We start from the raw sequence: 27,478 nt of genomic DNA on the forward strand, positions 1-27,478 counted from the left end.
CTGGCTATAAGCATTGAATAAATCACTGTCCCCGGCCAGTAAAAGGAGCTTCACATTTTTCTTTTATGGCATCTTCTTTCAAAAATGGAATTTCAAGTTAAATAAGCTGTAGCTCAGAAATTACACTCAAGCCCTTTCACTGATTGCTGCTATTGTTTAAGTACTTTATCACCAAATCATGACATGGCATGGTGGAAATTTGCACGTCCATATTCCAAAGCAAACTCACTTGATACACAAACAAAGATTTCTGTGCAGGTCATAACGTGGTTCTCTTTGGAATCCAGATCCACAACAAATACTACAAGGTGGTTCAAGAGCTTCATTTTTAACTTTTTTAAAAAAGGTACAAGCCATTCTGAGCAGCTACAAAGTACAGCTCCTGTTGCATGGATTAAAAATGGAGCTGCAAAGGCCCCTGGAACAATAGTTTGTGATTATGTGTCGTCACTGAAGAAAATTATATGGCAGGGGGTGGGGATGACATGATTGTCCCTAAGGGCTGAAACATACTTTTTATTTTTTAAAAGTGAAATTGGCATAAACCAAATTTGAACTATCTATCCATCTGTAATCAAGACTTCTATGTCAGGACTTTAGAGGAGAGAGCTGTAATTAATTCAGTTTCTGTTTAAGTGAAATAAGAGTTAACTTTAACTGAGACACTTGTTAGCATTATATATAAACAGCATTAAAACCTTGATGATTTTATCACAATGCATTTTATAATAAAAAAATTCTGGTATTGTAGGTTTGTCTGTTCCAACTCCTCAGTAGCTGAGGGTGGGGTGAGAAAGAGGTGAATGCTTCTGTTATAAGCATGCCTGACCTGGAAATTTTTATAGGCATCAGGAATGCTACCTGGCTGACTGGTGCATGGAAGTTTACCTGCTTGATGGCGTGTCTCCTTGCAATAGCCTTGTTAGCCAAACAAACTGAATCCCCACAGAACATCCCTTAAGTCGCCTGTTCAAGTATTGCTTTGACCTTGAGTCCTAGCAAAGGTTCACGGAAACCTACTTAGGTTTTGTTCACTAAATTTTAGAACTGGGTGGTTAATCTTAAAAGGAAATGTGGAAAACCTCACATTTTGTCAAGACTGATTCATTACTTGTTTTATTTAGGGGAGGGAATGCAGCACTATAACCCAACTGTAAGCTATTACTGAATACAGACAAAAGCAAAAAGAAGGTTGAACTCTGATAGACTTGTGACAGTCTATGACAGAAACAGTTATTCTACAAGAAATGCTATGTGCTGTTATTCAGCCTGAGCTTCCAGAATTTGGAAGGGCCATAAAGTTCCCTGGGACTAGAACAATCAGACAAAACCATGCCAGCACTCCTAAAGAAACCAAACATGGACAGGCAAATATTGCAGTGCCTCCTCTTCACTCAGGAGTTTAAAGAATGTGCAGTGCTGGGCACAGGAATCACATGCAACTTATTGAAAGATCTTACACAGCCCAAAGTCTCTCTCGTCTCCACTCTAGTTCCTGAGCCACCAACCTTCAAGGGATGCAGGGCCACCAGCTTTGCTGAGAAGCCAGACACCTCCATATGATCATCATCTGACAGCGGCCATTCCACAAGGCAGAAGGGAAGAGAAGGGATATAGACCAGTTCATTGGCAGAACTGAGAAACCAATAACTTTGGCTCTGCCTCTTCTTTAACTTCTTCTACCCCCCCCCCCAATGATTATTAGAGTAACTTGTAACTTGTAATAAGTTTGCTTATTTCCTTCTCTCTTAGTCCTTTTCCTTTTTGTGTCATGTCTTTTTAGATTTTAAGCCTGGGGGCAGGAACTTGCTTGTATTGATCTGTAATTGCTCTGAAAACCTTTTCTGGCTTAAGGTAAGATTTAAAATTAATCAAAAAACAAATATATAATACCTTGAACAAAAAATTCTGACAAAATAGAAATTAATCAACAAAAATGTAAATCCTGAAAAGAGGTTCAGACTAACCAGCACCTTACCTCTGAATCTGAGCTATCCAGTTCAGCCAAAGTGGGAGCTTTCAAAAGTCTCTTCCGTTGTACTGTCAACTTAGTAGCACCAATGCCATTCACCTTTGCTTCTGATGAAAAGCTGCCATTCTGACAGCTTTCTGAAAGATTTTTGGAGGCCTCTGGTGTTGATACATCTAGGGGGGGAAAGAGAAAAATTATTGTGGTGGCACAGTAGAAAAGTAAACTCATACTTGTTTCTCACAGCGCAATTAATACCGAAGTTTCACAACTGTGAAATTTATCTCTTTTTTCTATAAAGTTACAGACACTGGAGTGCAATGTGGATGTGATGTGACAGAAAAGCATTAGTGGATCTGAGGAGGAAGGGAAGCATGTGACTTTCACAAATGTACTTTCAAAAACCTGATCTCATTCAAATTATAAACTTATTTGTGTTTCTAGCAGATAACCCTTTGCTCAAAGTTAAATAAAACCAATAAAATGTTAAAACTTGGGGAGCACTTTTGCCCATGTGAACCCTCCTGTACCTCTACTAGACTACAAAGCAGTTCCCCACCCCCAGTTGTGCAGAAAGGTACCTATGTCAGTAGAGCCCAAGACTCTTAATTCCAGGGTTGTGGGTCTCAGCCCAATGTTGGGCAAAAGATTCCTGTGCAGGGGGTTGGATTATATGACCCTCGTGGTCCTGTCCAATTCTATGATTCTATGACCTATTTTTCACTCTCTGCCCAAATGCATATTCTGAGTCACACACACACACACAAGGTTCCTTCATGGGGTGAAGCAAGTGCCTACTGTCAGCTCCACATGGCCGGAGGGCAACAAGGAAGCAAACAAGATTGGCTACTAGGTGGGGAAGCCACCCCTGATACTTCTGCCCCCTGCCCAAGAATCCTTGAAAATCAAAAGACTTTGAGCTCCAGCAGCTGCTCTGCAATTACAAACTAAAAAACTGAAGGTCTCCAACCTGATGCACATGGGCATCAAGGAAGGCTTGGGAGGGAGTCAGGTTCATGATTTCTGTTTACGGAATATCCCAGGCCCTGATTGGATGGGTGTTGTAAATAATCTATTCCAATTATATAAATCCGTGCTTCTATTTTTAGAGGCAAATCTACTTTGATTTTGTGAAACTGTGGATAAACAAATCATCCATCCAATATTGCTAAAAATAGTTTTAGCATATCAGCAGCCAGCTACTTACACCTTGCAGAACCCAAAGGAAATTCACAAGGAAATATACACACAAACAGAAAATACAACAAAAAGAAAAGAATAAAGCTCAAGGATAGCTTGAAATGCATTTTACCAGACTATTTTTTGGTCACACTTGTAAGTATTTTCCAACTTATATGTAGTTGGGGAAAAACATTTGTTTTTTACCTTTAAATAATTCTATTACCACTTAAGATATAGATTTAAAAAAACCAGGAGTCTTGTGGCACCTAACACATTTTTGTGGACAACAGCCAACAGATGTACAAAGGGAGCTAAGGGAGGAGGATTCTAAACAGTGAAGTGCAAGGAAAATGATATGCAGGTAAGTGCAGACTGTGATAGTTATGCTATTTCCACCATCCTTTGCTTTCCTTCAACTTCACTTTTTACATTCCTCTTCCCTGCCAAATGTGTGTATGTACCGTATGTGTGCGCATACGTGTGTGTGTGTGTATAGATAAACATACAGACACAACTGCAGGTAACATTTGATGAAGAGGACTAGTCTATGGAAGTTTATGGGGGATTGCTATGGGTTAGTTTTGTTCTTGTTTTTATTATGTGTTTTGTGTTTTTATTATGTATTTTAATGCTGTGAACTGCCCAGAGAGCTTCCGACAAAGAGCATCAAACAAACAAACATCAAAATGAATTTGTTAAGTATTTAAGGTGCCACAAAACACTCTATTGTTTTTGCTGCAACAGACACTGGTATCCCTCTGTCATTTGATATATATCCCTACCGTTTCCCAGCTTTTAGTTATCTCAAGAGAATCAAGGCCACAATGTCTTCAGACCAGTAAAAAATAGAATAAAATATTGGAAGCAACTGCTTATAACCAATATTCAGACTGAAAATAATTCAAACAGACGGTAAAGGGCAACTAACTTAAATTTACAGCAAAAAATACAGCTAGCTATTAGATCTCTCACACACCACAAAATTACTGTAAATACAGGGCTTTTAAAGGCTGTTTTTTGTCAGTATAAACTCTGAAATGATAATTAATTAATTCAATGCAGATTAATTTAGTCAGACAAATGGGAAGCAATAGCAGTTACTTCCACTGTTAGTCAGCAATTCCAAGACAAGCAGTAGCCTGGCTGCAAAATATGCATTTCTCATCTTGCCAAGATGGAAAAATAGCTATCAAATATCACAGGCTGCAATCCTTTTTGGAAAACGGCTGAGTTGGATCTTTTTATAGTGCAATCCTATACATATCTTCTCAAAAGTAAGTCCATTTGTTTTCACTGGGGCTTATTCTTAGATAGGTATGCAAGAGCCTTAATGCTATGACATTTTGTATTAGTGTCTACTACTAATGTGTAAAGCAAGATAATACAAAACCAAAATGGAATTCACCTTTTCTTTCTAGGTACAGATTACTGTGCTTACCAAATGAATCAAAGAGAACATAAATTATATATGAACATGAGCAATCATGTACCCATATGCTGTTTGTGTTCAAGAGCAGCTTTCATTGGAAAAGACAATTAGAACAGATGCTTAGGATTTTTAATATGCTGTTTGCATAGATATGGGTACAATCTGGAGATGACAGAAAAATAAAAATAAGTCACAAGGTGACTTAGGGATTATCCAGACTTCCTCTTCCAGGCACAGCTCTGGACTTTAAAGCGCTCTGTGTGCAGAAAACCTATTGTTGTTTGCCCTGATTCAGTGGTAAAATGCAGGTTTGGACACAGAACTTTAAAGTGCTGACCTGTGCCTAGAAATGTGGCACAAAAGGAATTGTGGATGAGCCTTTAGATAAGAATGATTGTGTGGCTAGTCCATACTTAAACATGTTGCTAGTTATAACTTGAAAAAGACAACTTCAAAGCTAGGGTTATGAATTTGACTTGTTTCAATAAACCATGATTTATGATTAACCACGTCAATGTAACCCCAGATGCTGCTAATCAAAATCAAAATTAAAAACAACTGATGTCCTCTGTGTGGCTATGCTGGAGTAGCAGTAGGGTGGCTGGGTGGAAAAGAGGACAGGGCACCAGCACTTCTAGAAGAGAGAATTTCATTATAGCTAAACCTGCTGGAATTCCTTCTTCTTGAAAAGGAAAATGTTATGGATAGTTGTAGCCCAGAGCTTCTACACCTTACCAAATTAATCTGTGGAGGACGGAAGCCTATTAGAGAAGAAAAGGAATTGGGATTAAAGAATAGGGTGACATAAATCTGTATATAAGAACATATGGATTTATGGTTGTATGTATGCTTTTTGTATGGTTTTTTCCTTTTTTTCCTTGATGTTGTCATTTTATTATTTTGGTTATTTTATTGTCTGTGTTTGTTCATCAAGTAAGAAAACAAATAAAAAGCAAAATAAAAAACACACAAATTAATCTGTGGAAATGATGTTTGACAGGTCTCCCTAGGCATAACTATGTTCATAATCCTAGTCATAAAAACCTTTGTCCTGGTTTCTTTTGTCATTCTCCTTGATGACCAAGTAATTGATTATCAAGGAAATTAGAAGTCTCCTCTTTCAATTGCAATAAACTGCACTAGATGGTGAGCAGGGCAGAAGTAGGGAGCACCATCTATTTCTTAGTTAACATTATGTCTTTGATCAAATCCACTTTCTTAGGAGAAATCCTAGTTCAGGCCTTTTCATTTAAAGATAAAATTCCTGATTCAATTAAGTAGCTGAATACCAGGAATTGTGCACTGATATTAAAGAATCTGTTCCTAATCTTCTTAATTTCCATAAATACCTTCCTCTGTAACCTCCCTGTTAGTATACAGTGGGTTCAGAGAATAAGAGTTATCGTTTCCTCTGAAAATAGTTCCCTGGTGGGATCTTTGTTAAATTATTAATTACTGAATCCTCTTTGCACAGCTGGTCGAAACATCAAGTAATTTATTTGAACCATTTCAAGATCAATTGAATAACTGCTTCAGCTTCAGACTTAAAAAGTATTTAATTTACAAGCTCTATGGAAGTGGATTTCCAGTTACATTTTGGGGGATCGGATAATCCAAGAATAGCTGGGTTAGGGGAACAATCCATCTCTCCCTTTCTTGTAACTCAGCTCTTCTATCTTCTAGTTAGAACCTGAATTCAAACCAAAATAAAATGGGCAGCACTTCACATACATAAATAAAATTGCATATAATATGAAATACACTCCCTGTCACCCTCTTTTACATAAAACCACTGAAATGCACATATTTAAAATAAGAAAGCAGCACTTTTAAGCTAAAAACAGAAACAAACAAAAAACCTTCCTCTCCCAACACTTCTGTCTAGCCAGCTGCTAAAACTGACCAGAAATATCAATTAGAAGGAATGTCTAAATTTAAGAGGCGAGGAAAATGTGAACAGCAAGCATGACCAATGTAGTAACATATTACGATTAAAGTTATTATGATTAAAGTCAGTGGCTCCATAGGCACCCCTATGTTCCTCTAACACACATTGGCACACACCAAGAGATGGAACAGGTCTTCTGGAGGAAACCAAGTATGGCAGCAAAGGCTTAAAGCAACACCTTCCTGGAGGGTAAATGTCAGAAACCTGAGGGAACTGTAGTGTTTACAGGGTGGGAGACAACTCTCAGATGGGAGAACTGGATGGACTCACTTTCCTTCCTGTTGCACCCACTCACTAGTTCACACAAATTCAATACAAGGTGGCTAGCATGCACCGCCTCCCCTTTCTGGTGACAAAGGCAGCCTCATGGAACAGGCTTCTACTGGAAGGTTTGATGGGCCATGAGATTTGACTCCCTATCCATAGTGCTTCCTCCCAAAAAAACATTCCAATTTATACAAGGGAGATTTCATAATAAAAATCAGTATAACCAGTATAACCAGGCCGTGAAGTATAACCAGGCTGTGAAAATTACACAGCCACATATGTTTTTGGCTAGTGGCTTGTCCACTGTTGAAGGACTAATGTAGAGTTGTGGTTCTGTGGCAACCTGTTGGAAGTATAAATAAAACAGGGGCCTTTTTAAACCAATGGTCCTTGTTCCATCTGCATGTGCAGACTAATCTTCATGCCCTTGATCTTCCCAAGAGTCTATCTGATAGTTGACAGACTTTGGTGTCACCTTCAACAACAGGATTATGAAGAGCAGCTGCAACTCTTTTCAGCTCTTGATAGAGATGAGACCTTCCATTACTTACAGCCTCCTTATTTACTCAGTCCTCTTTACTCAAAACACTGACCTCTACTGCTGCTCAGACCATCTCAAAATGCTTCTTCATCCACATGTCCACTCTGACTTTAAGCCCTTGTTTCCTGTTACAACCCTTCCTCCAGTTCTACCAATCTTCTGCACTTTATTTCCTTCCCTTCCTTTCTTGCCCCCTACTCTCAGTTTTAAGACAGTAAGCTCCTTGTAGGAAGAGACTTGGCTGTTCTTTACAAATGAAACTCTAAGGTGTCACATATAGCAATGGTACTGCATAAACCAGAGGTGTGCAACCTTTTTGGGTCCATGGCTCCTTGACCAACTACATTCTTTCTGTGGCACCCCTGTATGGCTCAGGAGCCCAGTTATGCCACCCCTGCCTGCAAAGCTGGCAGCCACTCACCACTTTAGAACACCCCCCTTGTGGAGTGTTCATCAGCCTCCTCTCTTCTCCCGTCTCCTTGGGAGTCCTCTGGGCAGCTGCAGCTACCATAACTGGTCTCTGAGCTGCTCCTCCTGCCCCAAAGAGAGATGCCTCCTCTCACTGCCCCACAGGGGCCTGAGAAGCACCCCCTGGCCAGCCCCAGAGGCACCATTTGCCTGGAGAGATTGTAGCCAGGACTGCTGCAACAAACAGCTGTGCAAGCCTTTGGGAGGCAGAAACATGAGAGGGCATCAGAGGTAGGAGGGAGGGAAAGAAGAACAGAGACCAGTGTTGCCCATGGCACCCCTGATTATCATTCAAGGCACCCCAGGTTGCCATGGCACACAGGTTGAAAACCACCGGCATAAGCGATTAATAATGATAGTGATGAAAATAACAGAGCCTAATTCAAAAACAAAAACTATACTTAAACTATTTGGACAAACATTGTAAAAAATAATACAAATAAGACTACTGTTCTCCTTTTTGAGGGATTCCCTATTTGTAAACATCAAATCATCAGACAAAACAAGCAGGGAAGTTGATGAAGATGAAAGCACCAATTAACATGGAAGCAAATGGAAATATCCATTTTTAAACAATTGAATAAAACACACACATACAGCAACAGTTAAAGAAAACTACTGAATACAGCCTATTCTTCCTTAATCCAAAATCATCATAACTGAAGTTTGTGCTGATCAGGTGCTAGCCCGCTTCTATCCACAAACTCCTCAATTTGCTCCCCAAAAGCACAACTCAGAGGAAGGTTCAGAATTCAGACGATAAAGTACCAACATCACATTTCTGTGTGATGCACATGCCTGCCTGTATAAAACTTTTTAAACAGAAACAGAAAAGCAAAAGCTCTTTAGATAATATTCAAATCCAAAGCATGGTTAAAATCTGTAAATCTACAGCATATTAATGTATTAGTGTGAAAGGTTATGGGTCAGATCCAACATATTACAAGTGGGTGTCCATTTGTGCAACAGGATTTCACCTCCCTTTCCTCCCCACAGCAGCCCCTCTGGAGCAGATTTTGGGGGCGTGCAGGGGGGCTGAAATGGGGAGAAGAGAAACACAAAGCATTGTTGCGCAAGCAGGCAGATATCACTGGATGTCACCCTGTTTAATGTAGCACATATAATTTTAGTAATAGAAAAAAGAGAGTACAGTGGTACCTCTGGTTACGAACTTAATTCATTCTGGAGGTCCGTTCTTAACCTGTGGTACCACTTTAGCTAATGGGGCCTCCTGCTGCTGCTGCGCCGCCAGTGCACAATTTCTGTTCTCATCCTGAGGTAAAGTTCTTAACCCGAGGTACTACTTCCGGGTTAGTGGAGTCTGTAACCCGAAGTGTTTGTAACCCAAGGTACCATTGTATCTATTGAAACAACCTCATAAGGTTATGAGTTCAAGAAAGAATAGTAAGTTCTCGTTTTATCACCTTTCCTCCTCCCCTATTCCATGTGAATTCTCTCTCTCTTAGATTTTCAGAACTAGCCATGGCTAATGTTATGCCTGCATGAGAATCTTTGCTAGCCCTGCTTAGCTCTCCCCAGAGTTCTGAAAGCTACTTTTAATGATAGTTGCAAACTCTTATTTGGTGCTTACCATGGTTAGATGAAATACTAGTGCACGTGTGCTATTACACTACATCATGGTTCAGGCCCACTGTGAGCACCTGCAATGGTCAGGTAAATGCTGGGACTCATAGGCCCCAGGAAGGCCATTCAGGGCTAATGCTAGACTCTGAAATAACTTTTCACTGTCTTTGTTAATTTTTTTTTTTTTTTACCAAAGTGGTGTCCACGCTGCAAAGTGGCTGCCAAGGCTGCATCCACCCACCATCTGCTTTTCCTCAGAATGCTTCTGGAACCTGATGCCAAGAGGTATTCTGGGAAATGAAAATGGAAGGTGGCAATACCCTCAGAAGGTGCTTCACTTTGCAGTGTACCTGCCACATTGAGAAAACATGTTAAGAAGTGACAAAGCTACTTGTTAAGCTTACTTGATGCAAAGACCAGGGTGATATGGGAGGTCCTAGGAGGGGATTTTCTCCTGGATGCCTTCAAACCTAGCTCTGATCTTGCCATATGAAAATAAAAGGGAAGGAAAATTCACATGTGGAAGTGGAGGAAAATTGCATGAGCCTAGAGGCCACTGCTAATCGTGGTTAGAAGATCATGCCTGTCATTGGCTCATGTATGAAGGGAGTTCTGGACCAACACTGTTGTGGAGCATTGCACTGGTACAGTGAACCAACAGAACCAATCTTCTATAAACGGTTTGTGAATAAATTTATAAGAACCCAAGAAGAGTCTACTAGATCAGGCCAATGGCCCATATAGTCCAGCATCCCATTATCACAGTGGCCAACCAGATGCTTGTGGTAAATCCGCAAGAAGGATTTGGGCACAAGATGATTCTCCCACCCTGTTTTTCCAGCAACTGGTATCCAGAAGCATTATTGCCTCCAACTGTGGAGGCAGATAAGAGCCATCATTTGATAGCCCTTTCCTCCGTGACTGCATCTAATCCTATTTTAAAGCTGTCTAAGTTAGTGGCCAATCACTGCCTGCCATGGGTGCGAGTTCCATATAACTTTGTGCTGCATGAAAAAGTACTTTCTTTTACCTGTCCTGAATCTTTCAAGATTCAGCTTCATGGAATGTCCACATGTACTAGTGTTATTAGAGAGGCAGAAAAACTTTTCTGAAAAACTTATTCCATGCCATGCATAATTTTATACTTGTCTATCATGTCACCGCTTACTCACTTTTTCTCTAAACTAAAAGTCCCAAATGCCGCAACCTTTCTTCATAGTTACTCCTTCCCTTTGGGTGCCCAGTCAGAGTAATGGGTATTTACTCAAATATATTATACTAGCTCTGCACTTTTCTATAACTACAGTATTTTTTAAAATAAATGTTTACACAAATGCTAATGATTTTAGTGTGTATCTCAGATGATATTTAAATTAATCTTAAAATCTGCAGACTAGGATTTGGAAAAACATCCTTCAGATGTTTTTCTTACATTAAACAAAGAAATGGAATGGAACACGATTTACAGTTATCACAATAACCACGTCAGGTGCTGTAGCACTTTTTACCTGACAAGTCAAAACTGTAAGACATGCTAAGAGGCCGGATTGCTGGAAAAAGAAAAGAAAAGAAATCAAAATGACAAAAGAAAAACAATCTGTTTTTAAGGGAACACAAAGAAAACAGAAGGTTAGTTTAAATGAGAGACATTTCAAATTGTATTATACAGGCCAATCTACAGTAAATCTGAAATGAGTCAGACACTTTTTCTTTACAGCAGTAAAGGTGTAAGTGTAAACACTGCAACAGCATCATGGGAGGTTGGAAATACATTAACACCTGGATCCTAAACATGTATTTCCCTGGAAGGGCCAGTTTAGCTAATATTAACTCCACATGCAGAGCACAGTGAGTATGGTATTTAAAAGATCTTTACTGCATTTGCAGCCCCCAATATGCGCGTCTATAATATACCTATCATTGTTGCACATTCTCATCAGGGATGATGCTGGTGTACAGATACTCTGCATAACTGGGCTGCACATGTGGTGATAATCTTTTAAACATTACACTGCCTTCACATTACATAGCCATAAGTAAAGGCTTTCCTGAAGCCTGCATGCAGGATTAATACCTTCTAATTTGGCCCGAAGTCACATTGATTTCAGTAAGGGCCACTTGACACATGACAAATTACTTAAATGAGTGTAGAAAATTGCATATAAATCTTTGTGTACACTGTTGCATACAAAAAATACACATTTTTGTTGCTTCACATGTTTAATTGCAAGGAAGTTCTGACTGCTAGCAGGTTTCTGTGGCATCTACACATGGAAAAACAGATCTGCAATTTTTCAGCTTTGATTTTGTAAATTCTATTTTATATTTCAAAATTATTTTGGTATAGGGAATTTGTCATGTTAGAAATGGCTATGAATGTACTTAGGATCACTGGTAAAGTAAAAAAAAAATGAATCCTGTCACAAAGAAGCTGCTGAAAAAGTTATTCTGTAATAGACATACATGCATAAATACATAAGGAGGGTGAGGGAGGGTGGCAAACATTATGGCACTACATTTCAAGGAGGTAGGCACATGCAATTGCAGAGGTACTCAAAATAGTTTGGTCAATTAATCTCAGTACTGGCATACAATCCCTGACTCTACTCCCAACTGTAAATTGCCAAATGCACAAAATAACTATTCTTCAAAGATATCTATCATTTTTTTGATGAGAATAAGGTCATCTTGGCTGTAAAAAGAGCAGTTATTGGTGATTATAGTGTTTTCTCTAAATGCTTAAAGTGCTTCACATACTTCACTCAGTAATCCTTACAACAACCATGGAATGTAGGCCTGTATTAGCCACAAATTACAGACGCGGAATTAAGATTGAAAATTGGTGGTCTGCCTAAAGCTGCCCAATATGCTAAAATTTGAACTAAAATTGGTTTACAACTCATGCTTTTAACCACTTGACTATGCTCTCATGAAAACTGAAAATAGGCAACTGCTGATAATCAGAGTATGCACTGCTGGTGCATAATTATATACTGTAAAGCTGGATGTGTAAATAGATAACTTGAACAGCAATAGTATTCACACTGAATATTCTGACACTATAATTTAGGGGTTGCTAAACTCCACTTTGGAAAAAAAGATCCATCCTCCCTAAGCAAATTTTTCTGCCTTCTGGTAGCAGCAGTGAAAACAACAAAAATTAAAGAAACACTGTGCTGGTATAGGTGGAGCCTAGTGCCCTGATGGGGACGAAGATGGTTCCCTCCCCATTTATAGGCATTTCCTTCTTTATTGCCTGTGACATTAATAGTAGATACACAAGTCCTCTCATGGTGGTGCTGTTTTATGACTTTTAAATAAAAGTTTTAATATGTGAGAGTTTCAGCATTTATTTATTTTTAAGTGTCAGACAACAAATATCTCTTTCCAGTTGCATCAATGCCCTATAATTTCATTGACTTGTTTTTATTTAGTTTTTGAGAGGATGTGTGTTCTTGTGTCCAATGCTGCAGCATATATCTACCTTGATTTTTATTAATGTAGAAAGTGGTATGGGTATCACTCTTCTCCAAGCTGTTACATGTGGGCTAGATATCACACTATTGCATTTAAATGGAATCTTGTAGGACTACCGTGCAGAAATTGGAAGAGAAGTAAAAACACACACCCCATACACCAAAAGAATAAGTGACATGTTGCTTTGTACAAAAGGAAAGCAACCACTGCTACTTGTCAATAAATTAGTGGAAAACTACTCCATGTGTCCAGCAAAGATCACTGTGGCAATTATTATTTTCCTAGACCAACATAAGAAAAATGAAATAACTGAAAATTGAAATAGCTGGTCTAAATCACTGATCATTATTATTACTTTAATAAATACAGAGCCCATGTGCCTTTTAATAAGCAATCAGAGCTCCTGAGCTTGCAGACATTCCATTTCACTTTAATGACTATTCTTATGAAGAGAGCTCAGTGAACATACTGGTTTTTTCACTCCTGCAAGAATCAAGCAACTTAGGTACAATCACCACCTATCAAAATCAGCAGGTGGGTTTTGTTTAGCAATTTCCTTCCCTCTTTAGCCCCTTATTCCCCACACCCCCAAATCAGCACAAAAGTGTGCAGGTATGTGGGGAATCACTGGAGAATGTCTCATTTCCTGTTCTCGTGATAGAAGGCTCTGCTTCATCAATGAGCCTTCAGTAAGCGGAATGACACCAGTTGGATACAAGCCATTAGCAATATGCAATAATTTCATCAGCAGAGTACCACCCAGGACTAATATAATCAAAATCAAAATACCTAGCCTGCTGCGCCTGATCTCATCAGGAGAGACGGGTCTCAGTTTTCTTTCAGACTTGATTTCTTCCAGTATTCTTTCATGGAGGCTACGTGGTCTTGGTGGGGTTGGTTTTAGTTTTCTTGCAGAGGCCTTGTGAACATTAATACAAAAGTAGAGAATTGATGCCAAACACTTCACAAGAGATGTGTACAGCAAATTATTATCATGGTGAAATCTTTCGTAAACTAAAACACACAGAGGGTTATGGGATGAATTCAGGCATTGATCCAGACAGGCTTATATAATAAACCTTACTGGTTCTGAACTAGATCAAATTCAAGATAGCAGGTCTGATAGACTTTGTTTCTTCATGTTGTTTCTCCTCAGTGCTCAATGCAAAGGCAGCTAATTTTTTGGTAGTAATTGTACTTGCCCCAGTTAGAAATTAAAGTATTCCCCCACCCCTTTTCAGATAAAAAGGGTATATTCATCAGGAACTGGGGATGATAGGGGGGAAAACAACAACTAGGAGGCTACAAGTTAAATGGGAAATATGACTTATAGTGAATTAAAACCTCTCCCTCCTTGAATCAAGAAATACAGGTGTAAATAAAAAATGATATTGGAAATTGTGTGGACAGAGTCAGGAATGAAAAAACCCAGAAAGCAAACAACAAGGCTAGCTGAAATAGGTTTGTAAGGAATGCGTATTAATTCAACAGTGAGTGTGGCAGCAATAAAGTTAGTGCTTGTCTGAATCCTGTATATGTTAAATATCAAGGGGAAAAGATAGCATGACCAACAGGAGGAAGTGCATTTGGGCATACCTGTCCCTGGTTAAATGGCCCAATGAGTGTGTGAGGAATTAAGAGAGGCAATGTCTGGGCAGGAATTGGCCACAGAAGGGAGGAAGAGTACAAGACTCAAGGTGAGAAAACCTACTGAGAGCAATATACTGTGAGCAGGGAGAAGGAAAGTGAAAATACCAGAGAGTTTTATTTTAAAAGAATTCCTGTTACTTGTTTTAACTTTCTGTGCAAGCATTATAAAGCTGAAAGGGGATAGATTATATGGAAAATGTTTGTGTTTTCTATTCTACAGCATTTTTCAGGTGAGAAGTGGTAGGAGCATCAATAAAAATAATTATTGCAAACAAAATATATTTAAAAGCTACATCTTAACTGGGAAAAGGCACATATCAGATTACATACTGGATTTAATGGAGGTCGAGATCGGATAAAGTCCAAGATAATATCATGAGCACTCTTTTTTAATCGTGGAGGGATATCCCCATTGACCTGAAAGAGAGAAAACTAATGTTTTATCTGCACATCTGTATCATCTGGTAATTTGAAAATGGAAACAGGGCAATGCATCCTAAAACCATCATAATCACTGAAACGCATCAACAGTCTTCAATCAGCTAAGGGGTGCTGAAGATAATAACATGTTGTTTGACATTAAGAATTATCTTTGATGAATCAGACCAAAAATCCAGAACTATCACAACAGCCAAAAGGAAGCAAGGCACAATGGGACGAATTCTGCTTGCTGCAGCCATTGGCAACCTCCACCTACATATTGCCTCCATTTCACCCACCCACCCAAATTGCCAAAATGATCATAACAGCAGCTGCTGGTCCAGCATTTTATTCTTACATAGGCCTGAAGGCCACAAACAGAATATGAGTGCAAGAGCACTATCCCCACTTGTGATTCCCAGCAACAAAGATGTTATATGCCCTATAAGGCTTTTTCCGCCTGGGCTCTCTCTGTGTGTCTCCCACTGTCTGTTTCTTTCTCTCTTTTACTTACTTACTTACACGCACACACGCACACCCACACACCTCTCTCTCTTTGGGCTCTCAAATTTCAGCAGTGCCCCATGCAATGCTAAAATTCAGCACCCCCTGCCTTTCGTGCTCTGTTCTACACCATTGTTGAAGCATCCCTTGTGGCACCAGGACCCAGTGCGGACAAACCAGTCGCACCGCCTTTAAAACTGCCTCTGCACACACCATGGAGAGGAAGCAATTTCCAGAGGAGTGGTCTACAGAACAAGAGCGGGCCTGCAATGTCCAGAGGTCTGCATAATGCCATCTATACAACCTGCAGGGTTTCCACCACTATTCTATGGATATGTGTGGAATCATAAACCTGACTTTCACCAAAAGACACAGTGAAAGGTGGTCATTTCTTTTTTAACTTGTGTTGTCACAGCTTACCATAACTTTCCTTAAAGTATAGCGTTTGGATCGAATATCATCCATCAGCATCTCATACGGAGTGAGCTGATACTCTATGGGAAGAGGATTGAACTGACGTTCTTTAACTTTCTTCAGTTTCACACCATCTCGCAAGTCTCGCATGACCTGCACCCAAAACTGAGCCTGAAGAATCAAGAACATTAATATTTTTCAGAATCCATAATCAAATGTTAGCCCACTAAGAAAAATAACAAAGCTGATCCAAAACATAATGATCACTACTTTAAATTAACTTTTATAACTTTTCTTAGTTATGGTTTTAAATATAAAATTTTATAAGCTTTTATAGGTATTATATAAATTGTATAGATAATGTTTATAAATTTATGATATTCTGATGTTTTTATTGTACACTACCACAATATGTTTAAAGAGTTGGAGGTTTGGAAATATGCTTATCAATAAATAAAAACACACGAACAGTAAAACAAAAAACACTCCACAATCGTACACAATATTTGGCCACAATATTTAGCGTATTATTTACAAGGCAGTATTACCCAATCAGCAGTTTTTAAATCATCAAGATCAGCGCTGGAGTCATCAGTTCTTTCTCTGTCCATTTCCTGCATCTTCTTCAAATTCTGAAGGTTAAAATAGAAGGTAGATATGTTGCAATGAAACAGCAGCAGTATGGTCAGAATAGATCAGAACCAGCCCTTTCGTAACCAAAAGAGGCTGTAAACTAGTGGAACGGCATCTTTGAATCTCAGCCAATATATTTGCAATGTGGGCAACAGATGGTGAATAGAGTGGGGATGAAGTGGGGTCCAGAATCAAAATGGTAGAGACAGAGAAAGGAGGGACACAGGCAAGAAAACAACACAAGGTTAATGAAAGGGGTTCCAGTTGTTTCAGTTCTTCCTTCAACCCTTGTTAGTCTGGGTTTGATGTCAACGCAGGACTTCAAGAATGGACTCTGGCTTATCAGTGTTGGATCAGTGGTTGCTTTAAAAAGTTGTTATCCATGACTTGATTCAGAATGACACTGCTGACCTGAGATCTAAGAGGGTGGTATCAGCCTTGAAGCTAGGCAGTTAGATTTGCAGATTATTACCTTTAGAAGGTCTATATGGTCTAACACTGGGGGCCCATTAATATCTGTGAGTGGATGCATTGGTTTCTGTTTCCCCAAAAAGTGAAGTCTATAGGTTGAGAAGGAGGTCCTCTTTGGTGGGGTACCCATATACCTAATATGAAATGTATTTGAACATCCTGCCCTATCTCCAAGCTATTCACCGTACTACCACCACCACTAATAATAATAATAAATAGCTGACATTTGTATAACATTTTCAGGTGTTAAAAGCACTTCACATACATTAACTAGTTGTAATATTTACAACAACCTTATAATCAACCTTATAAACTTGTAATATAAGGAATGAAATCTGTTCATCTGTTGTTCAAATTGGTTTATTGCTAGATTTCTAGACCTGACCTTTTTAAAGGTACTTTATTTAACTTGATGTAATAGTGTCATATTTGTCACAGTTTGTGTCAGATGAAGCCATGCGTATATGTTTCCCTTGTTTTCTTATTATTTCCTGCATCTGTATATAAATCTTTCCACCAAGGAGATTTGATTATACACTGCTCAGCTTAACACTAGAAATCTCTGCACCACTGCCAATTGAAAGTTTTGTATAAATAATGTGACACATTCCATTATAATTTCACCTAACTGAAACCTGAATTTCACTCATTGTTGTTTCAGGTAAATAAACAAACTTTTTGCTAAGAACATGTTGTAAAAAGCTGCTGAAAATTTAATGATCCCAGAAAAGGTTGACATCTGTTGGGAAAGATAATACAGGGAAATCTCCCCTGAGAGATCATTTGAAAGCTTGAGCCATTGAGAGAGATTGCATTTCCTTCTTTATTTTAAATAACAAGTGTTACTGCTTTCTATACAAAAGGACAGGTAATAGACAGTTTGGATGCTTTATGTGTAAACTCTATTGAGTAAGCATATTGTTGTTGTTTGTATTATAGAATTGTAAAACCAATTCACCCTGACTGCTCTATTACGATGAAAAACTAATGAAAATGAACATTAGGGCACTAAGTTTCATGGCAAGAGGTTTAATGACATCACTACTTCCAGCAAATTAGTCATGTGCACAGTCAGCTTCTGCAAAAATTATGCAGAACAAGTTTCTACTGAACTCAATCTGGGGGAAAGGCTGTAATTCTGAACAAAATGCAATGAGTGCACTTCCACAGCAGGCTCACCACACAAATTATATACATCTGTACACATTCTAGTTTTATCATATCAGCATGAAAAAATAGACCCTGTGGATGACATTGAACATAAGTCGAATCCTCAAATGAGATTTGTTGAATTGACAGGAAATGGCTCATTCTTTATTGAACCAAAGGTCACTGCAGCATTAAATCAGAGTGCACACTCTAAACCTCTCCAGAGAGCAGTTATTTTAAGAGCTTTCTGGTCACCACAAATTTAAGTCTATCAATGTTTTTAATATACCACCTAAATGCTAAAAGCTGCAATATTAACTTCATTTACCTGGAAGTAAGCCCCACTGAATTCAGTAGGACTGTACTTCTGAGTAAAGAAGGTTAGGATTGTACTGCAAGTCACTGTCAAATCTCTGTCGTCAAAAGGAATTGTTAATACTAAAAGGCTAAAGTTGCCAAAATCAGGTTACCATTTTAATATCAAACTTTCATTCAAATTTTGCAAATGTGTGAAAGCTCAGCATCTGTCTCATATTTAAGTATGTGCAGCATTACAATTGATACCATTACATATTTTATTAACTCTTAGGGCTGGCTCCTCTAGTGGAAGCCAGCATAATAATAATAATAATAATAATAATAATAATAATAATAATAATAATTTTTTATTATTTGTACCCCGCCCATCTGGTTGGGTTTCCCCAGCCACTCTGGGCGGCTTCCATAAAAACCAAAAATACACTAAAATATCACAGATTAAAAACTTCCCTGAACAGGGCTGCCTTAAGATGTCTTCTGAATGTCAGGTAGTTATTTATCGCTTTGACATCTGATGGGAGGGCATTCCACAGGGCAGGCGCCACGACCGAGAAGGCCCTCTGCCTGGTTCCCTGTAGCTTTGCTTCTCGCAATGAAGGAACCGCCAGAAGGCCCTCGGCGCTGGACCTCAGCATCCAGGCAGAACGATGGGGGTGGAGACGCTCCTTCAGGTATACTGGGCCGAGGCCGTTTAGGGCTTTAAAGGTCAACACCAGCACTTTGAATTGTGCTCGGAAACGTACTGGGAGCCAATGTAGGTCTTTCAAGACCGGTGTTATGTGGTCTCAGCGGCCGCCCCCAGTCACCAGTCTAGCTGCTGCATTCTGGATTAGTTGTAGTTTCTGAGTCACCTTCAAAGGTAGCCCCACGTAGAGCGCATTGCAGTAGTCCAAGCGGGAGATAACTAGAGCATGCACCACTCTGCCGAGACAGTCCGCGGGCAGGTAGGGTCTCAGCCTGCGTACCAGGTGGAGTTGGTAGACAGCTGCCCTGGATACAGAATTGACCTGCGCCTCCATGGACAGCTGTGAGTCCAAAATGACTCCCAGGCTGCGCACCTGGTCCTTCAGGGGCACAGTTACCCTATTCAGGACCAGGGTGTCCTCCACACCAGCCCGCCCCCTGTCCCCCAAAAACAGTACTTCTGTCTTGTCAGGATTCAATCTCAATCCATTAGCCGCCATCCATCCTCCAACCGCCTCCAGGCACTCACACAGGACCTTCACCGCCTTCACTGGTTCTGATTTGAAAGAGAGGTAGAGCTGGGTATCATCTGCATATTGATGGACACCCAGTCCAAACCCCCTGATGATCTCTCCCAGCGGCTTCATATAGATGTTAAAAAGCATGGGGGAGAGGACAGAACCTTGAGGCACCCCACTAGTGAGGGCCCAGGGGTCTGAACACTCATCCCCCACCACCACTTTCTGAACACGGCCCAGGAGGAAGGAGCGAAACCACTGTATAACAGTGCCCCCAGCTCCCAGCCCCTCTAGACGGTCCAGAAGGATGTTATGGTCGATTATATCAAAGGCCGCTGAGAGATCCAGCAGAACTAGGAAACAACTCTCACCTTTGTCCCTAGCTCGCCGGAGATCATCAACCAGCGTGACCAAGGCAGTTTCAGTCCCATGATGAGGCCTGAATCTCAATTGGAAGGGATCCAAATGGTCCGCATCCTCCAGGCGTGCCTGGAGTTGTTCAGCAACCACGCGCTCAATCACCTTGCCCAAGAAAGGAAGATTTGAGACTGGGCGATAGTTGGCCATACTGGCCGGGTCTAAAGATGGTTTTTTAAGAAGCGGTTTAATGACCGCCTCTTTCAGCGGATCTGGGAATGTTCCCTCACAGAGGGAAGCATTCACCACCCCGCAGAGCCCATCGCCCAGTCCTTCCCGGCTTGCTTTTATTAGCCAGGATGGGCAAGGATCCAGGAGACAGGTGGTTGGTTTCACGCGTCCAAGCAGCCTGTCCACATCCTCGGGGGTAACGGATTGAAATTGATTCCATGCAACTTGACCAGACAGAGCTCTAGCACTCTCCCACCCCGGCACTGCTCCCACGGTGGTGTCTAGCTCCTTCCGAATATGAGTGATTTTATCTGCAAAAAACTTTGCAAAATCGTTGCAGGAGATCTTGGGGTCTTTACAAGGCCCCGGTGGTAAAGGTGGTTCCGTTAAATTACGAACCACCTGAAAGAGTCTCCTGCTACTATTTTCTGCAGATGCAGTAGAGGCGGTGAAGAAAGTCTTCTTCGCCGTCGCTATCGCCACTTGGTAGGCTCGACGTTGAGCTCTAACCTGTGTCCGGTCAGATTCGGAGTGAGTTTTTTGCCACCGACGTTCTAGCCATCTCAGCAATTGTTTCATCGCCCTCAGCTCCGAAGAAAACCACGGAGCTGTCCAGGCTCCATGCAATCGGAGAGGGCGCTTCGGAGCCAGACAGTCGATAGCCCTGGTTAACTCCGCATTCCAGCGGGCCACCAGGGAATCAGCTGAAAGGCCATCAACATGGGATAAAGCATCCCCTACCACTCTCTGGAAACCATTTGGATCCATTAAGTGGCGGGGGCGGACCATCCGAAATGGTCCCACCTCCCTGCAGAGGGGAAGGGTCGCGGAGAAGTCCAGCTGCACCAGGAAGTGATCTGACCATGGCACTTCTTTTGTTTCACTTTTACTTAGTGTCAGATCACCCACGTCACTAGAGGTGAACACCAGGTCTAAGGCATGTCCATGACTATGAGTTGGGCCAAACTTATTCAGGGACAGCCCCATGGAGGCCATGCTTTCCACGAAGTCCCGAGCAGCCCCTTGTAAGGTCATGTCGGCATGGATGTTAAAATCTCCTAGGACAACCAAACTAGGTGTCTCCAGGAGAAAATCCGCCACGACCTGAAGCAGCTCAGACAGGGAATCCTTGGTGCAGCGGGGAGGTCGGTACACCAAAAGGAATCCTGTACTGCCCCTATTGCCCAACTTCCAAAACATGCACTCAGAAAACTGGATCTTCCCAGTAGGACGCCTGGTGCAAGCTAGTGACTTCCTAAAAATCACTGCAACCCCCCCTCCCCGCCCACATGACCTGGGTTGCTGTGCGTAAGAGAAACCTGGTGGGCAAGCAGCGGCAAGGACAGGCCCATCTGCTTCCTCCAACCAGGTCTCTGTCACACATGCCAGGTCAAATCCTCCATCCACAATCAGGTCGTGGACGGCAGTGGTTTTATTCATCATTGACCTGGCATTGCACAGCAACACCTTCAGGTCATGTAGGTTTCCCCTGTTGATTCCAGTATCCATCCGGTCAAGGCCAGACCCGGAGGCAGGGAGAGTCTTCAAACAACGACTAAACCTGCCTCCTCGGTAATGACATGGTCTGGTCTTAGCGTAACTCCGCCTCCTGCCCATGATCACCGAGATCGGATGTCCCAGTGCTTCCCCCCCTGTGGAACTTGTCCCAGCCATCGTGTTGGCTGGGGCCCCACTCCCAGGCAGCCCTGATCCCGCCCCTTAAAAACAAAACACAAACTATACAGAACCAATAAAACAACAACAAAAAGAAACAGAACAATTATACTAAAATTAATCCCCAACTAAATATCCATCCCACCCACCCCCAACAATGGAAAAAAGGAAAAAAAGAAATAAAAATTTAAATTGCCACCGACTGCTTGAGGACATTTTAAAGCACATTAACCACCTGGAACAGGGAAGCCATGGCAGAACACTTCCCACCCTTCCCAAAAAGTTTGTTCCAAATAAGGGCCTGGGCCACGCCCCCTGGGCCAGCTGGAAAAGGCCCTGGAAGGGAGCAGGCCCTGCAGTCCTCACCCAGCCGATGGTCCGAGGCCTCACTGCAGCAGGAGTCCCTTTGTAGCTGGGAGAGAGGGCCTGGGCCACGCCCCCTGGGCCAGCTGGAAAAGGCCCTGGAAGGGAGCAGGCCCTGCAGTTCTCACCCAGCCGATGGTCCGAGGCCTCACTGCAGCAGGAGTCCCTTTATAGCCAGGAGAGAGGGCCTGGGCCACGCCCCCTGGGCCAGTTGGAAAAGGCCCTGGAAGGGAGCAGGCCCTGCAGTCCTCACCCAGCCGATGGTCCGAGGCCTCACTGCAGCAGGAGTCCCTTTGTAGCTGGGAGAGAGGGCCTGGGCCACGCCCCCTGGGCCAGCTGGAAAAGGCCCTGGAAGGGAGCAGGCCCTGCAGTTCTCACCCAGCCGATGGTCCGAGGCCTCACTGCAGCAGGAGTCCCTTTATAGCCAGGAGAGAGGGCCTGGGCCACGCCCCCTGGGCCAGTTGGAAAAGGCCCTGGAAGGGAGCAGGCCCTGCAGTCCTCCCCACAGCTGATGGTCCGAGGCCTCACTGCAGCAGGAGTCCCTTTATAGCCAGGAGAGAGGGCCTGGGCCACGCCCCCTGGGCCAGTTGGAAAAGGCCCTGGAAGGGAGCAGGCCCTGCAGTCCTCACCCAGCCGATGGTCCCTGCTAGTGCAATGAGGCTTTCCCCTCTTCCCAAAAAACCCCTGAACAGCACACAGTGGGAGGAGAGGGGAGATAATTCTGCTGGGCAAGCAGAAATGCTTGTAATGATTGAACAATCTATTTAGTGTTGAATTTCACCCTTAAATATTTAATTTTATCACAATGCCTGCATAATTAATTTCTGTTATAGAGTAAATATGATGAAATTAATGAACCTAAGTTATTAACTTCAATGAATTAACTCTCAGTAGAACTAGCATTGAATACCACCCTTTATTTTTATTTAGCTGAGAGTTTATTATATGCAGCACCATACTGAACAAACTTGAAACTGTAAGAGTATGAAATGAAAAGAAACAGACAAGAGAAGAAATCTGTTGAAACTGAAGAATAGAAATATTGTTGAAGAGGAATAACAAAAAGAAATAGGACCATTCTGAACGAGCCACTGGGGAACCAGCTCCAGTTGCGCCCCTCCCCCTGCCTCTCAGGAGGAGACAGAGGAAAAGGGAGGGCAAAACCACACACAAACTGCTCAGACTGGGACACACAAATGATGTACTGCATAAGAATCTTTCATATCACTAGAAAGGTTCAAATATAGGAATATTTCAAGAGAGAGTAAAAGCCATAGGCAGGCTAGGTCTGGAAGAGGATGAGGAAAGGCTCTAAAAATCCTACCTAACAAGTCCAGTGGGAAGCATCATCCTTACAACAGAATGTCCTCCAACCTATTCTGGCAAAAATTACCTTTTTTGACATAGTATTTGTACATATTAGTGTACAGAACGAAACAAGTCTCAAAAATGAGTAAAGCAAACACTCATGAATTTTACCATGCTTACCTCTCTTGCACTTTTAATTCTGGCCAAGAATGTATACAGCTCCATTGTTTCTGCAAATAGTGCCCGGCACACTGCTTGATAGTGATTTGGTGCATCTGATCGAGTTGGTAGATGAGCAGCACAGAGCTAGGGGGAAACAAATGTTTTAATGATATAAGCATCATTGTTCTTGCTCTATTATTATTATTATTATTATTATTATTATTATTATTATTATTATTATTATTATTATATTTGTATACTGCCCTTCATCTAAAGATCACAAAGCTCAAAAAATACATAACAAAGCAAAAAACAAAAACAAACCAATAATGCCTTTCCTACAAACACATTTAAGGGCTATAGAATGTTCAATCAGCCAAAGGCATAAATACTGAGAAATGTTTTGCCGGGGCATCCCTGGGGAGAGCATTCCACAAATAGGGAACCACCACAGAAAAGGCTTATTCTTGTGTTGATGACCTAGAATCATAGAATCATAGAGTTGGAAGAGAACACAAGGGCCATCAAGTCCAACCCCCTGCCAAGCAGGAAACACCATCAGAGCACTCCTGACATATGGTTGTCAAGCCTCTGCTTAAAGACCTCCAAAGAAGGAGACTCCACCACACTCCTTGGCAGCAAATTCCACTGTCGAACAGCTCTTACTGTCAGGAAATTCTTCCTAATGTTTAGGTGGAATCTTCTTTCTTGTAGTTTGGAACCATTGCTCCGTGTCCGCTTCTCTGGAGCAGCAGAAAACAACCTTTCTCCCTCCTCTATGTGACATCCTTTTATATATTTGAACATGGCTATCATATCACCCCTTAACCTCCTCTTCTCCAGGCTAAACATGCCCAGCTCCCTTAGCCGTTCCTCATAAGGCATCGTTTCCAGGCCTTTGACCATTTTGGTTGCCCTCCTCTGGACACGTTCCAGTGTGTCAGTGTCCTTCTTGAACTGTGGTGCCCAGAACTGGACACAGTACTCCAGGTGAGGTCTGACCAGAGCAGAATACAGTGGCACTATTACTTCCTTTGATCTAGATGCAATACTCCTATTGATGCAGTCCAGAATTGCATTGGCTTTTTTAGCTGCCTGGGGCTCTGGTGGAATTGGCACACAAAAAAGGGCCTCAGATTATGATTGCAGGGTCCAGGTTGGTTCATGTGTGGTCCTTGAGGTATTGTGGTCCTGAGCCATTTAGAAAGAGAACCTAAATTCCTGCACTTAAAATATTATCAAATATACAAATGCACCCACGCACCCACCATTTGCATGCTTATTGTGTATTTTGATTATTCTATCAGTTGGTAGACATGGAATAAGAGTGGAATGCAATAAGGTCTGTGCATAAACTGGAATACATTACAACAGGAGCAAAAAATAGAAGTGGAAGGGCTGCTTAACTAAATTTCTATGGGAAGCTTTTATTTTCAAACAGCTTCTGGGATGCCTAGAAACTGGGTTGCGGCATTCAGTTTTTGCTTAGATCACTAAGAAGATTAGAGCATTTCCATCTACATTCAGAGGTCACATTATGTAAACAGGGGAGTCTTGCCAGCTTCTCTCTCTGGGTTCATTCTCATTTGAGTAGGGAGCACAACTCTCCCAGCCAGCCTGGTGCTAACAGAAATCACAACTATCAGGAAAGATCAAACAAAACTTCTGGCTCCATTTGAATGTACTTCATCAAGAGTGAAACCAAATTACAACAAAATATTCACAACTGACTGACTTCTCAGAGCTCACTTGGCTTCTATATAAGCATTTTCAGATAAAGCCTTGAAATCTGCACCACAACAACTCAGTCTGTCTGGGATCAGAGTTCAAAAGATACACGCTTGCTTCCACTTCTAATCATCATTTGAAAAGAGCTGTATTACTGTTCTCTTTTCTCTAGAGAGTGAAAAAAATTCTTTCCCATGGGACCAAAAAGACCAACTAATGACAATTCTCTGATTAAGCAGCAAAAATATAGCCTGAATAACGTCATGCATTTGCTGTAGAACTGAAAGATAAAACACATTTCACCAAATCTTCATTTCAGAGGCAAAGCAAAGGCCTTATGTGAGCCCCTCACTTCAATCCTGGGAGATGGAAACATACCATATACTCTCCATGCTGTGTATTTTTATTCACACAGTCAAAATCTATTTACCAGTTCTTGCCTTTCCTCTCTGATACTAATACCTGCCATCTTCACATCCTTTCAGCCACACAGGCATTTGTGATAAAGAAATCAGGCAGCTGTACCTAAGTCATTTCTCTCCTTCTACATCAGGGGTGAGGATTACCAGGAAGGATCCACCCTCTATTGTGTGGGCAGGTAATCCCTCCCCCTACCTGGCCTGGTTTCCCTGGCAACGCTTCCCCCAGGTGGGATTGGACAACACACTGGGGTAGGCGGGGACCTCCAGGTATCCCACCTGAGGGAAGGCAAAGCCTATGCTGATGGGGCCACTCCAGATCCAGGGCTGCACGCGTCCACGCAAAGGCCCCCCCCCCCCGTTTTAAGCGGGGAGAGGTCATTCTCTCCTTCTACATCAGGGGTGGAGAATCTCTGGCTCCAGGCCAACCTTGGGCTGCCAGGAGGTCCAATTTGGCCCACAAGGCAACTTTCTCCAAGCCATGTATGCTCACCCATCAGCTGACGTCACTGGTGATATCAGCTGATGGGTGAGAGGAGAGGGTTTAATCCTGAATTGGCTGTATGCCCTGTTCCAAGCAGTAGGATTTAATCTCCACTCATTAGCTGATGAGCAGTAATTAAAGCGCTTCTCAAAAGCACTGCTTGAAACAACTCCTGTGCTTCCTCTGTGTGAGAGAAGGCAGCAGTGCAGTGGGGGAGAATAACCTGGTCTCCAGAAATGTTGTTAGACAGTCTTAGGGCCAAACTAGACAGGAGAACCATCACTGATCTCCTGTAATTAATTAAATATATATATATTTGAGAAACTGCTTTATTACTTATATACCCAGCAGGTCACTGCAATATGTGGGCGAGCTTCTGCTGCAAACTCCAAAAACTACGAGAAGCCTGCTCCACAGTGACTCAGAGCAGGACTTTTGGTATGGTTGCCCACCTAAGGAACAGCATTCTTGTCGAGGTATGACAGGTGTCCACTATCTGCACTTTCTGGAAACAACTGAAGACACTTTTGTTCTTCACAGTTGGATGAAGAAAACTCTGTCACAGGCATTGGTTTTATATTGTTTTGTTTTTTAAAATACATCTACTTTTTGGTGGTTTTGTTATTGTGCATCACCTTGAGATGCTTGAATAGAAGATTAATCAATTAAGAAGAAGAAGAAGAAGAAGAAGAAGAAGAAGAAGAAGAAGAAGAAGAAGAAGTTAAAAACAGCTACCAGGTTAAATTGGGACCATGGCACAGGGTTGGGTATGTGTGTGTGTGTGCGCACGCGCCAGTCTGAATTGCCTACCACACAAAGCTGTGTTTTGCCCCACAAGGGAAAATATACAGGTACCTTGTGGCAACTAGTTATAGTATACATGCAGAGTCTGGATTATTGTCATTCTTCTTCTTATTTTTGGATTTTTTACCACCCTTCACCATAAGATCCCAAGGGGGTGGGTTACAGCAATTTAAAATTCAATATGAAAAACATTTTAAATGTGATCATTTTTGCATAACTCTTTACATTTTAAACTAGAAAAGAAATATATGAGTGTTTTAAAATTAAAATAAAATCACATGAGCTGTCATTTTCTTTTCTATTTTAAAAAGTTTTTTTCAAT

General features: G+C 41.6%; 1 protein-coding gene across 6 annotated transcripts in view; it reads right to left on the reverse strand.

Annotated features, from left to right (window-relative positions):
- Nucleotides 1-27,478, reverse strand: part of SPIRE1 (spire type actin nucleation factor 1) — an 86,681-nt gene that overhangs the window by 20,216 nt on the left and 38,987 nt on the right. For 3 of the 6 annotated variants that reach the window (XM_081873528.1, XM_081873524.1, XM_081873526.1), the window contains exons 4-10: nt 23,740-23,865; nt 16,402-16,485; nt 15,860-16,024; nt 14,846-14,932; nt 13,655-13,784; nt 10,897-10,938; nt 1,979-2,145 (exon numbers count right to left, since the gene is read on the reverse strand). In XM_081873528.1, the coding sequence (XP_081729654.1) occupies nt 1,979-2,145; nt 10,897-10,938; nt 13,655-13,784; nt 14,846-14,932; nt 15,860-16,024; nt 16,402-16,485; nt 23,740-23,865 (801 nt within the window). The remainder of the gene's footprint in view (nt 1-1,978; nt 2,146-10,896; nt 10,939-13,654; nt 13,785-14,845; nt 14,933-15,859; nt 16,025-16,401; nt 16,486-23,739; nt 23,866-27,478) is intronic. The other 3 variants (XM_081873529.1, XM_081873525.1, XM_081873527.1) reach the window with 1 other exon arrangement.

This window comes from Podarcis erhardii (assembly GCF_964252035.2).
Source record: "Podarcis erhardii genome assembly, chromosome: 8".
Classification (NCBI taxonomy): Eukaryota; Metazoa; Chordata; class Lepidosauria; order Squamata; family Lacertidae; genus Podarcis; species Podarcis erhardii.